The sequence below is a fragment of the Cebidichthys violaceus genome, unplaced genomic scaffold, assembly GCF_023349555.1.
Source record: "Cebidichthys violaceus isolate CVI_PGR_0920_01 unplaced genomic scaffold, fCebVio1.0.p SCAF_1, whole genome shotgun sequence".
Classification (NCBI taxonomy): Eukaryota; Metazoa; Chordata; class Actinopteri; order Perciformes; family Stichaeidae; genus Cebidichthys; species Cebidichthys violaceus.
Window position 1 is genome coordinate 1,762,372 of NW_027176262.1, and position 12,706 is coordinate 1,775,077.

The following is a 12,706-nucleotide window of genomic DNA, read 5'->3' on the forward strand; positions in this document are numbered from 1 at the left end:
GAGTTCCTTTATAGACTAACGTGAAGTCACGTGACAGTGGTGGAGTTCCTTCATAGACTAACATGAAGTCATGTGACAGTGGTGGAGTTCCTTTATAGACTAACATGAAGTCATGTGACCGTGGTGGAGTTCCTTTATAGACTAACGTGAAGTCATGTGACCATGGTGGAGTTCCTTTATAGACTAACGTGAAGTCACGTGACCGTGGTGGAGATCCTTTATAGATTAACATGAAGTCATGTGACCGTGGTGGAGTTCCTTTATAGACTAACATGAAGTCATGTGACCGTGGTGGAGTTCCTTTATAGACTAACGTGAAGTCATGTGACCGTGGTGGAGATCCTTTATAGACTAACGTGAAGTCACGTGAACGTGGTGGAGTTCCTTTATAGACTAACGTGAAGTCACGTGACCGTGGTGGAGTTCCTTTATAGACTAACGTGAAGTCACGTGACCGTGGTGGAGTTCCTTTATAGACTAACGTGAACATCAGCTTCACAACCATTTTGAAATCTTTTACGTTTATTTTCACGTAAACACAAATATGTGGATATAACTACTGTACATATTTCACTAAATCATAATTTATATTTTTTTCAAATTAGTTTAACCTGAAAAACCCTGAAAGTTTAAGATGAAGAGTTGAGATGAGGAGACTGTTTTAAATCAGATAAATAAACGTTCAAATCTCTTCACCTCCTTCTGTCAGACATGTAACCAATAACACATTCAAACACTTGGACTTCCAGACGAGGGAACAGGAAGTGTAAAAATGCTGACTCATGTTTTGGATTTAGGACTCATTCCTGCAGAACTCTATGTTACTTCACACATGCTCAGTGCGACGTTTTGGGTCTCACTCCGATGGATGACTACCATTCAATTAAATTTAATTATACAGCTCAATACCACACATTTGCCTCAGAGATTTACCTAAATATAGTCCACCGCAACGCCGTCTAGAGTACCTGGATCATTTTACAACAACTATCTGAATACCCATGTTCAGGATTTATGAGAGTTTAGAAGTCTTAAAAAGTGAAGTCACGTGACAGTGGTGGAGTTCCTTTATAGGCTAACGTGAAGTCACGTGACCGTGGTGGAGTTCCTTTATAGGCTAACGTGAAGTCATGTGACCGTGGTGGAGTTCCTTTATAGGCTAACGTGAAGTCATGTGACCGTGGTGGAGTTCCTTCATAGACTAACATGAAGTCGCGTGACCGTGGTGGAGTTCCTTTATAGGCTAACATGAAGTCAGGTGACCGTGGTGGAGTTCCTTTATAGGCTAACGTGAAGTCATGTGACCGTGGTGGAGTTCCTTTATAGGCTAACGTGAAGTCATGTGACCGTGGTGGAGTTCCTTTATAGGCTAACGTGAAGTCACGTGACCGTGGTGGAGTTCCTTCATAGACTAACATGAAGTCATGTGACCGTGGTGGAGTTCCTTTATAGACTAACATGAAGTCAGGTGACCGTGGTGGAGTTCCTTCATAGACTAACGTGAAGTCAGGTGACCGTGGTGGAGTTCCTCTATAAACTGACGTGAACATCAGCTTCACAACCATTTTGAAATCTTGTACGTTTATTTTCACGTAAACACAAATATGTGGATATAACTACTGTACATATTTCACTAAATCATAATTTATATTTTTTTCAAATTAGTTTAACCTGAAAAACCCTGAAAGTTTAAGTTTCCTCATATTACACATCATGAAAGAGACGCCCCTAAACTAAACTTAAATACATCAATACAAATATTTTTTTGGTTTTTAACCTTTAAGGCTCATGGTTTGTTATTTTCGACACTCTTTTTTCATACAAATCAAACAAAAAAAAAACATGTTTTCTCTGTAACAAAGAAGAAGGACTCTCCCATCAGATCAAGCAGAACTCTCTCTATCAAAAACTCTTCATGAATGCATTCAAATTGTCCGATCAACCAAACCGTTCTGCAGAGTTCTTGTTGAGTTCATGGTTTAATAGTCTGTGAAAACCTCCCCTGGAGTCAGTAGGCCCTCCTGATCTCGTAGGGAGACCAGGAGCTCACCCCGTCCTCTTTGGCCCAGGAGGGGTGAGCCTCGCTGCCGGGGGGGAGGCCGGCGTGGCCGTCGGCCGCCTCCTCCGTCACCATCTTGGTCACCAGGTCGCTGATGGGGGTGCCCATGTAGGACGGGCAGGGGAAGGAGGCGGAGGGCACCGGGTAGGACCCGCTGGTGGTCAAAGGGTGGTAGTGGGCTTCCTCTAGAGGGTGCAGGGTGTAAGGCTGGCTGCCGGGGCCCATGGAGGAGCCCCGGCTCGGGGAGCGGCACTGGGAGGGGCTCCCCGGGGGCTCTGGGCTGGGCATGGAGGGCGGGACGCTGACGGAGGCCAGGCCGTCCGGACACAGAGCCTCCACCTGGGACACCGGCTCCGGAACCGACTGCTCCCACGAGTCCCTCTGAGGCAGGAAGAGAAAACAGGAGTTATTCACGTCCTCTTGTGGGAAACATCTAACATCAGACACGTGCTTAGGAAACAACTTTGTTTGCACCAGAAACAGATGCGAGGACTCTCCCCCGTAGGGGGGCAGCAGGGACGAGAGGGCCGACGACGGCAGGAAGGGTCCTCCGGAGCCGGAGAAGGCGGCGCTGCGGTAATCGCCGAAGGTCTCCGGGTAGTAGCTGTCGATGAAGGACGAGTAGCTGGTCATGGAGGACGGCTCGCAGCCCAGAGGCTTACCGCCCAGCGAGGGCGAGTAGACGTCGGGGGAGAACTGCTTGGCGGACGGGCAGAAGTCCGAGTCCGAGATGAAGGGACGCCTCATGCCGTAGTAGCTGGGCAGCATGTGAGAGCCTGCAGAGGACGACACCATAGACGTGAATGAACGACGACGAAACCAGGCAAACTAGGGTACAATAGACTGTAGAATAAAGAACAAACTGAGAACATCAACAACAAAATAAAGCAGTAAAAAGACGACATCACGGCCAGTCAACTTAAAAGAGAAAGAGAAGAAACCCTCTGAGACGTTTCACTCCTCAGACAGCTGAGTCTGAAGTCACACTTGGATCCTCTAAGTATTAATTACAGCTGTGATGAAAGCGCTGATTCAGCGCATATTAAAGATATGTTTGGCTTCATGTTAGAGGCTCACCTGACATCTGGACAAACGAAGGTGGAGTGGGTGATCCTCCCTGTGACACAGAAATGAGACTTTAAATATTAGAAGAAGAAGAAGGAGTAGAAGAAGAAGAAGAAGAAAAAGAAGAAGAAGAAGAAGAAGGAGAAGAAGAAGAAAAAGAAGGAGAAGAAGAAAAAGAAGAAGAAGAAATAGAAGAAGAAGAAGAAGAAGAAGAAGAAGAAGAAGAAGAAGAAGAAATAGAAGAAGAAGAAGAAGAAGAAGAAGAAGAAATAGAAGAAGAAGAAGAAGAAGAAGAAGAAGAAGAAGAAGAAGAAGAAGAAGAAGGATGGAGTGAAACACAGATCATGTAAAAAAAAACAGGATTTGAGGACACTTGGTGGTGAAGTTGCAGATTGCACCCAAAACTGGACGCTCCTCATCCATCCCATAATAACAAAGGAGGTCACGGGTTTAAACTGCGAGGCTCACCCTGTCTTTGTCTGAGAACTACGGTGGCCTCCAGGTACCGCAAAATGCAAAAGTCTCTCTCTAGAGCACAGCGTTTGTTTTTTTGTCCCTTCTGAGCTTCTGTAGGAACACGACGGAGCAACGTGGTGGAAGATCTGAAGGAGTCACTCTGAAGGACTCACTCTGAAGGACTCACTCTGAAGGAGTCACTCTGAAGGACTCACTCTGAAGGACTCACTCTGAAGGAGTCACTCTGAAGGACTCACTCTGAAGGGGTCACTCTGAAGGGGTCACTCTGAAGGACTCACTCTGAAGGAGTCACTCTGAAGGACTCACTCTGAAGGGGTCACTCTGAAGGGGTCACTCTGAAGGACTCACTCTGAAGGAGTCACTCTGAAGGACTCACTCTGAAGGACTCACTCTGAAGGAGTCACTCTGAAGGACTCACTCTGAAGGAGTCACTCTGAAGGACTCACTCTGAAGGAGTCACTCGACGCTAACGAAGACGACACAACTCTCCTCCTCTGTCTTCACGCATACACATCTTTTTTAAGGAGGACGTTGTCCTCTACCTTTTGACGGAGATAGTTCGTAAAACGAAGGCCGGGTTTATTCTGCTGAAATCATAACACTGTTCCTTTAACACGTGTGTTTTAAGAACCTCTAGGGATACGTTTACAGAACGTTTAATTACAGACACAGTTCAGACTGATGATGGTTCATGTGTGTGTAAAGTCTGGCAGCACAACGAGTTCTACGTTCTAGTCTCTTTGTCTCTTGCTTCATCTGAAACACATCTGATATAGGTAACGATCGACACTGTCTGAACAGAGTGGTGCCGGCCTCTCTCTGTCTCTCTGTCTCTGTCTCTCTCTCTGTCTCTGTCTCTCTCTCTCACTGTCTCTGTCTCTCTCTCTGTCTCTCTCTGTCTCTCTCTCTGTCTCTCTCTCTGTCTCTCTCTGTCTCTCTCTCTGTTTGTCTCTCTCTCTCTCTGTCTCTCTCCCTGTCTCTCTCTCTCTCTCTGTCTCTCTCTCTCTGTGTCTCTCTGTCTCTCTCTGTCTCTGTCTCTCTCTCTCTGTGTGTCTCTCTCTCTCTCTCTGTCTCTGTCTCTCTCTCTCTCTCTGTCGCTCTCTCTATTCTCTCTCTCTCTCTGTCTCTCTCTCTCGTTTGCATGCCGCTAACATAAAAGAGTTGATATTAAGCCTGCGTTGGCCGGGCAGCAGGCAAATTGTGAGGTTGAATTTGAATGTGATTTGCGAGTGCCAAGACTTCCTCGTGTGGCCCAGGTACGGATCAGCGCATCTCTGAAGGCTGCGTATGGAAAGCAGCTCACTCCGGCCCAGACAGTCAGGCAGAGTGTGTGTGTGTGTGTGTGTGTGTGTGGACGAGGAGGAGGAGGGTGATGATGATGATGATGGAGCTTTCCACAATATTTCACAGAAAAGTTCTTCCTTCTTACACATATTGATGACAATATTCCTATTTTATGTAAACAGTTTCACTTTTCTCTCTTGGTCCTTTATATTTATATATATATATATATATATATATATATATATATATATATATATATATATATATATATATATATATATATATATGTATGTTCTGGTATTTGAACTTCAAGGACTTTATGTTAAAATAAACCCTATTTATTGTTTTTATTTCATTATTTTTTATGTTACTTTACAGGACATTACAACCACTAGTTTTTGTTTTCTATTTATTATTTAATTTTCAGGACTTTATGATAAAAAGAGCCCGTATTTTTTGTTTTTATTTCATTATTTATTATTTTATTTTAAGGATTTTATGTTAAAATAAACCCTATTTATTATTTTTTATTTTATTCTTCAGTATTTTACTTCCAGGACTATATATTAAAATAACTTATGTTTTTGTTCTTATTATTATTATTTCTCATTTCGTCACAGTTTGCTCTTGAAGCGTCACAATCAAAGCCTCTTCAAAATAAAACGCCGTCGTCCATCATTGGTGTGACGTGTTGGGACACGTCTCCTCAACAGAGACCAGAGAAGAGGACGAGTGAACTGAGGTGAGACCTTTATGTTCTCCGTGTCCCGACACGAGGAAGACACTCTGTGGTCAGAGTGTCTCCTCACTCCTCACTCTCACAGGCTCTTTATTCATCCAGATAAAAGATGGAGCCTTTACATGAATACAGTCTTTTCAAAATAAAAGAGGAAACATTCGTTAGGTTAAGGAGAAGATGATCGAGTGTGTTAGTGAAGTACGCTAGTTATGACTGTAGCATCGAAGCCACCGAGTGTTTATCGATTCAACTTCTTATTTCTAGTTCTGGTCTCGCTTTAATTTGTTCTACAAATGTTGCTTTATTGTGAAAATACCTTAAAGGGCCGGTGCGTAGGATCTATAAGCATCAATATAATGTACTATTCATAACTATGTTTTCATTGGAGTTTAATCCACAGAGACTGAGAGCGGTTGTGATGTCGTTCATTTACAAAGGGAGCAGCTCCTCCTCATGGAGCCGCCATGTTTCTACAGAAGCCCAGAAGGGACAAACCAAACGCTGACTCTGCAGTCTTTAGTGTTTCTATGTAAATGTTACGCACATTTAAATACACACTTGACACTTCAATAACATACTGTTTGTTTGTTTATCATATTTCATTGTCAATTTACATATTTTCTATTGTGTCTTTTCCTGTTGCACTATTTTTATTGTCGCGCGCCAATCACCGTCTAATAAACCGAAGTAGTGTATTATTATGGGATGGATGGCCTCTGAGATGGCGTTACCGTGGTTGCCTTTGTCTTGGAAAGGGAGGAGTCAGCGGAGGGGTATTTAGTCGAGTGCAATCTAAAGCGTCACCACTAGATGTCACTAGATCCCACACACTGTCCCTTTAAGAGGGACGCGTTACGACTAAAATGTCACTTTTAACAGCGTGAGTGAAAAGTCACCTGCTTCTCTAAACGTTGTATCTATAGGAGCTGATGTGGCTCAGACCGGCTCGTAAACAAACAACGCAGGATTTAAAAGATGCGATTCACATTGTTCCACTTTTTTATAAATGTCCAGACCAAAAAACCACCAGCGTGTCGTCCTGTTCACCAACACTCAGAGACCGGTTCCTCCCACAAACAGAGAGGAACGTTCCTCAACTGGTAGTCAGTGGAGCGTCTGTTGGGGAATGTGGTCCTCTGTGGCTTTAGATAAACTACAGTGTGTGTTCATGGAAATGAAGCAACACTGACGTGTGTTGACAACACAGACTGTGTACGTAGTCATGGCGACGTCACCTCATCGTTTGTTGACCGATGTTTTAAAGCCTCCAGTTCGTCGTATATACGTCTCTGGTAGAGACCTGTCAATCAGCGTGTAGCCCCGCCCCTAAAGCATCCCCTCTTTATGGTCTGTTTGACTCTAAATGTTCCATAATGTAGTAAATGAACATCATGCTGTATTGAAGAAGACTGTAAACTAGAGATTGAGACCATAAACTCATGTTTACAATGTTTACTGAGGGAATAAATCAAGAGAGAAGTAGAGTCATTTTAGACTAGACTTCTATACAACCAGAGGAGTCGCCCCCTGATGGACACTAGAGAGAATGCAGCTTTAACACGTGAAGCTTTGGCTTCACTCGTCAGAACCGGAGGTCACAAATGTTCTCGTTCTGCTTCTCGCTACGAGTTTTGGGGTCAAAGTTGAAGCCGTTTTGGTGATTTTATAATAAGACGCATACAACACATCGATTCATTGGTTTTGGTCTTTTTATGAAGTTTGAATAATATTTCCAGGCCTCATCCTTCAAAGCTCCAGAATGTTTAGAATAAAATGCTGAACTGGGCCTGAGCCTAAACTACACCAGCATGTTATCTTCATCTGTCAGTGAACTAAACATCAGCCTGTCATCAACCAGGGAGGACAGCAACAACTACTGCTGTCCTCCCACTCGAGACGTCCAGGCCTCTCTCTCTCTCTCTGTCTCTCTCTCCCTCTCGCTGTCTCTCTCTCCCTCTCTCTCTCTCTGTCTCTCTCTCTCTCTGTCTCTCTCTCTCTGTCTCTATCTCTCTCTCTCTGTCTCTCTCTCTCTGTCTCTCTCTCCCTCTCGCTGTCTCTCTCTCTGTCTCTCTCTCTGTCTCTATCTCTCTCTCTCTGTCTCTCTCTCTCTGTCTCTCTCTCCCTCTCGCTGTCTCTCTCTCTCCCTCTCTCTGTCTCTCTCTCTCTGTCTCTCTCCCTCTCTCTCTCTCTCTCTCTGTCTCTCTCTCTCTCTCTCCCTCTCTGTCTGTCTCTCTCTCTCTCTCTCTCTCCCTCTCTGTCTGTCTCTCTCTCCCTCTCTCTCTCTCTCTCTCTCTCTCTCTCCCTCCCTCTCTCTCTCCTTTGTTGTCGTGTGACGGTATCTGGTCCTCAGTCCTCATCGTTATCTACAGTGGACAAACAGTCCGTCCTGTGAAGCCTTTTGACGGGCGGTTTGTGGACAGAAATGAAAAGCCGGTCCTGCTCGTGCATGCAGACGTCTAAAGCCTGATTTCTCTCTGTGTGTGTGTGTGTGTGTGTGTGAGGCAACAATAGGAGGCTTGTCTGCGGTCGGTACGCGGTGGAGGACAATGTGAAGCTGGCAGGTGTGCGTGTATCAAACTTTGCATAGGCAGCCTCCTTCACTGCCCCTTTCTCTGCCTCTCTGTGCTACCTGTCCACCTCAGCCCCCCCACAGAGGGGGGAGGGGGGGGGGATCATCATCGCCATTGCGAGCATTGTGTCTCTTTTGTGTCTCTGCTCTTTGTGTGACCTGCTCTCTCTGCACACACATGGTGCTCAGCTATTTACAGACCGGCTGTGCCTCGAGGGGGAGTAGAGAGACAAGAGGAGGGAGGGACGTGGGGGAGATGGGGGAGGTACAGGTGGTCAAACCATGCGCCGTTGGTCCACACAAAACAAGCCAGAATGTAAACAAGGAGAGGAGACCTGTAATTGTGCCAACAGCAGAATGTCAACTGTGACTGTTTGGTTGTGGGAGAAAGTTGGAGGGGAGGAGGGAGGGGGAGGAGGGAGGGGGAGGAGGGGGAGACGGGACAAAAGCAGAGGAGGAGGTTCTTACGTTGTATCGAGGCCCGCTGGTCTGCCGGGATCTCTTCTCCGCCAGCAGGTCTTTGACCGTGTGCTTGACCCGAACGCCCTGGTAAACTCTCTTTGAGTATTCTAGACAAAGCAGAACACAGACGAGTCACACGGACGAGTCACAGACGAGTCACACAGACGCGTCACAGACGAGTCACACAGATGCGTCACAGACGAGTCACAGACGAGTCAGAGACGAGTCACACGGACGAGTCACAGACAAGTCACACGAACGAGTCACACAGACGAGTCACATGGACGAGTCACAGACGAGTCACACGGACGAGTCACAGACGAGTCACACGGACGAGTCACAGATAAGTCACACGGACGAGTCACAGATAAGTCACACGGACGAGTCACACAGATGAGTCACAGACGAGTCACAGACAAGTCACACAGATGAGTCACAGACGAGTCACACGGACGAGTCACAGATGAGTCACACGGACGAGTCACAGATAAGTCACACGGACGAGTCACACAGATGAGTCACAGACGAGTCACAGACAAGTCACACAGATGAGTCACAGACGAGTCACACGGACGAGTCACAGATGAGTCACAGACGAGTCACAAACAAGTCACACAGATGAGTCACAGACGAGTCACACGGACGAGTCACACAGATGAGTCACAGATGAGTCACAGACGAGTCACACAGACGAGTCACAGACGAGTCACACGAACGAGTCACACAGATGAGTCACACAGACGAGTCACAGACGAGTCACACGGACGAGTCACAGACAAGTCACACGGACGAGTCACACGGACGAGTCACACAGATGAGTCACACAGACGAGTCACAGACAAGTCACACAGATGAGTCACAGACGAGTCACACAGATGAGTCACACGGACGAGTCACACAGATGAGTCACACAGACGAGTCACAGACAAGTCACACAGATGAGTCACAGACGAGTCACACAGATGAGTCACAGATGAGTCACAGACGAGTTACACGGACGAGTCACACAGACGAGTCACAGACGAGTCACACGGATGAGTCACAGAGACAAGTCACACGGACGAGTCACACAGACAATTCACACAGACGAGTCACAGATGAGTCACACGGACGAGTCACACGGACGAGTTACACAGACAATTCACACAGACGAGTCACAGACGAGTTACACGGACGAGTCACAGAGACGAGTCACAGAGACGAGTCACACGGACAAGTCACAGAGACGAGTCACAAAGACGAGTCACACGGACGAGTCACAGAGACGAGTCACAGAGACGAGTCACACAGACGAGTCACACGGATGAGTCACAGAGACAAGTCATGGACAAGTCACACAAACGAGTCAGAGAGACGAGTCACACAGACAAGTCACACAAACGAGTCAGAGAGACGAGTCACACAGACGAGTCACACAAACGAGTCACAGAGACGAGTCACAGATGAGAGGTGATTAGAATGAGTCACAGTTTCATTCATATGGGGGGGGGCAGCATGGAAATCTGGTTTGGTCGATACAAATGGACGGAACCCGAGGAAAAAAAAAAAAAAAAAGGGGAGATTTCTCTGCAAAAACGTCCCAGTGACGGAGGACCGGGGGGGTCGGGGGTCGGGTGGGGTTAAATAGGACGCTATGTCAGCTCCTGTCTGCAAACCTCACACCGGGGGCCGGAGTGTGATTTTCGGGGGACATTCCTGGGAAGCGTGAGGCATAAACTCAATGAAAATGCAAACCTTATTTATGCAAACGGGGAATATTGTATGCAAAAAAACTTTATGTAAAAGATGTGAACTTCTTAAACGGGATATTTTAGATAAGACACGACTGCTCCACCAATGGACATTATTCAACGTCCTTCAGATTATGTCAAAAATAAAAAAACGGGATATATTGCACTCTGCACAAACCAAACATCATCCTGTCTTTACTTATTAGTGAAATAAATATTATTATTAACGAGCTCATGATAACAGAAGTGGTTGATATTAAAGCATCTGTGGAACATAAACAGATTCTCTCTGTTTGTTGTTCTTTACACCATCTACACATTAACTCAACAAACTAAACACACACACACACACACACACACACACACACACACACACACTGAGAGATCCAGGTCAATTTCTTCCCAAGCACCCTTTCAAAATAAAAGCCAAACAAAAGAGAAAATAAAATCTGACATCTCATATGTTTTTAAACAGCAGCGACAGTAATGACAGCATGAATGAGTGTGTCTTACCTGTGTCCATGATGCTGCAGAGCAGAGTGACACACACTCTCTCACACACTCACACACACTCACACTCACACACACACACACACACACACACAGAGGCCTCTCTGTTCTCTCTTTGCCTGCAGTAGCTGGATGGTGCAGCACCACACTGAGCTGCGTGCCGCGACGGGGAGCTTTAACTATAGGCTCGTCAGGAGGGCAGGGACCTGTGGGACCTGTGGGACCTGTGGGACATGTGGGACCTGTGGGACATGCCACCTCTCTCTGCAGGCATGAGGAGGCAGCTTCTTCTTTTCAAAATGACCTTTATCTATTTGTTTACATGCAAATGTTTGGTAGGGACGTTTTTTTTTTTACACTATTTGCATCTGCAGTGCAGATTAGGGGCTGAACACACGGAGGAGAGACACGGAGTCCAGAGAGGATGCTTTGTTTCCTCTGTGTGATTTGAAGCTGCAGCTCTGAGGGACACATATGCTGTAGATACAGAGCTGTGAGCAGTTTGAGAAGAAGCAAAGCACCTCAGGTCAGACGCTCCGTACCAGACACAAAGACACACTCTCACCTCCGTCCTCTTTCCACATGAAAGGACATCATTGTGCAATGTCCCTCTCACTGTGCTGACGTGTGAAAGACAGCGAGTCATCTGGATGCTGTGTTTAAATGATGGCTGGAGGACGCTGTGTGTCCTCTGTCACGACGACGCGGCTCCTTGTTCCTTAATTGTTTCCTGGCTGAACCTCAAGAGGGCTTTGTCTTCCACCGCGACTCTGGGAAGTTTGAGAGAAGGGAGAGAAGAGAACGGAGAGAGAGAGAGAGAGAAAAGAGAGAGAATGTGTGACTGAGAGTTTAGTCACGAGAGGAGAAACATCAGATACACATGAACGTGTTTGCATGTTATGAGACACTTAGATCCATGTTAGGACGGTGCACGGCCGCATGTTGCACACGTATGGGATGTGAATGGTGACATGCTGCTGATCTGTGTTTGAGTCGTCGGAACACAAGAAGAAGAAGAAGAAGAAGAGGAAGAAGAAGAGGAAGAAGAAGAATGAACGCAGTGAGTCTGATTCAAGAGGTGAAGCACTGGAAACCTCTTCTCTTCTGGGGACAAAAGAAGAGAAGAAGACACAATAAATTACATAAATAACACCTGCGACCATGAACGTAGCGCCTCCGTGTGGTCGGAGGAGGTTTTACACCGCAGGAATGAACCGGGACAGTAAAACAACTCTTAGTTTTGAGATTCATTCTTCTTCCATAACTCGTCTTCTTTCAGACCAGAGGAAATAAAACATTTATTTTATACTTTGTTTGTTTACGTCTGTAGATTTCTCCTAAATCCACCAAACGTTACTTTTACATAAAGCCTCATTTGCATATTAAAACATAACATTTCATAGAACTTGTAACACAATGAATGCTGGTGTTGATGTGAGTGATGAAGTGGTGAAGTTTGATGGTGATATCTACTAGTTCATGTTGTGACCCTCTTCACCTGGAGACTCTTCTAAATGTCTGGACTTTAACTAAACGTCTCTTTAAAGGAGCTTTTCTATCAATGGAGTTTTTCTCACACTCTGATCCAGAAATCTCCACTTCAGTAGTTCTGACCTCCACCAAACTTCACACCTTCATTCCTCTCTGTGTGCTGAAGCTTTCTACAGAGGGGTTTGTCCACACACCACTCACACACTCATTTATACACATTTATTAATAAAACATGGAGGAAACAGATGTTTTTATGGCTGTTGGAGAGACATCCAAAACCCCTTCTGAGCCACTGATTGTTGAACGAGGTCCAGGTGTGA

The 12,706-nt window shown here is 45.8% G+C and overlaps 1 protein-coding gene across 2 annotated transcripts; it reads right to left on the bottom strand.

The window, feature by feature from the left end:
- Nucleotides 1-1,524: 1,524 nt before the first annotated feature.
- On the bottom strand, nucleotides 1,525-11,598 carry pou2af2 (POU class 2 homeobox associating factor 2). Of its 2 annotated transcripts, none has more exons than XM_068708597.1 (5): nucleotides 11,461-11,598; nucleotides 8,662-8,762; nucleotides 3,137-3,176; nucleotides 2,534-2,835; nucleotides 1,525-2,440 (listed from the first exon to the last, which is right to left on the bottom strand). In XM_068708597.1, the coding sequence occupies exons 1-5, from the start codon at nucleotides 11,477-11,479 to the stop codon at nucleotides 2,009-2,011; spliced, it is 894 nt and encodes a 297-aa protein (XP_068564698.1). In that variant the 5' UTR covers nucleotides 11,480-11,598; the 3' UTR covers nucleotides 1,525-2,008. The 2 variants fall into 2 exon arrangements, with proteins under 2 accessions (XP_068564698.1, XP_068564783.1); XM_068708682.1 differs by lacking the exon at nucleotides 11,461-11,598 and adding an exon at nucleotides 10,899-11,137.
- Nucleotides 11,599-12,706: the final 1,108 nt, after the last annotated feature.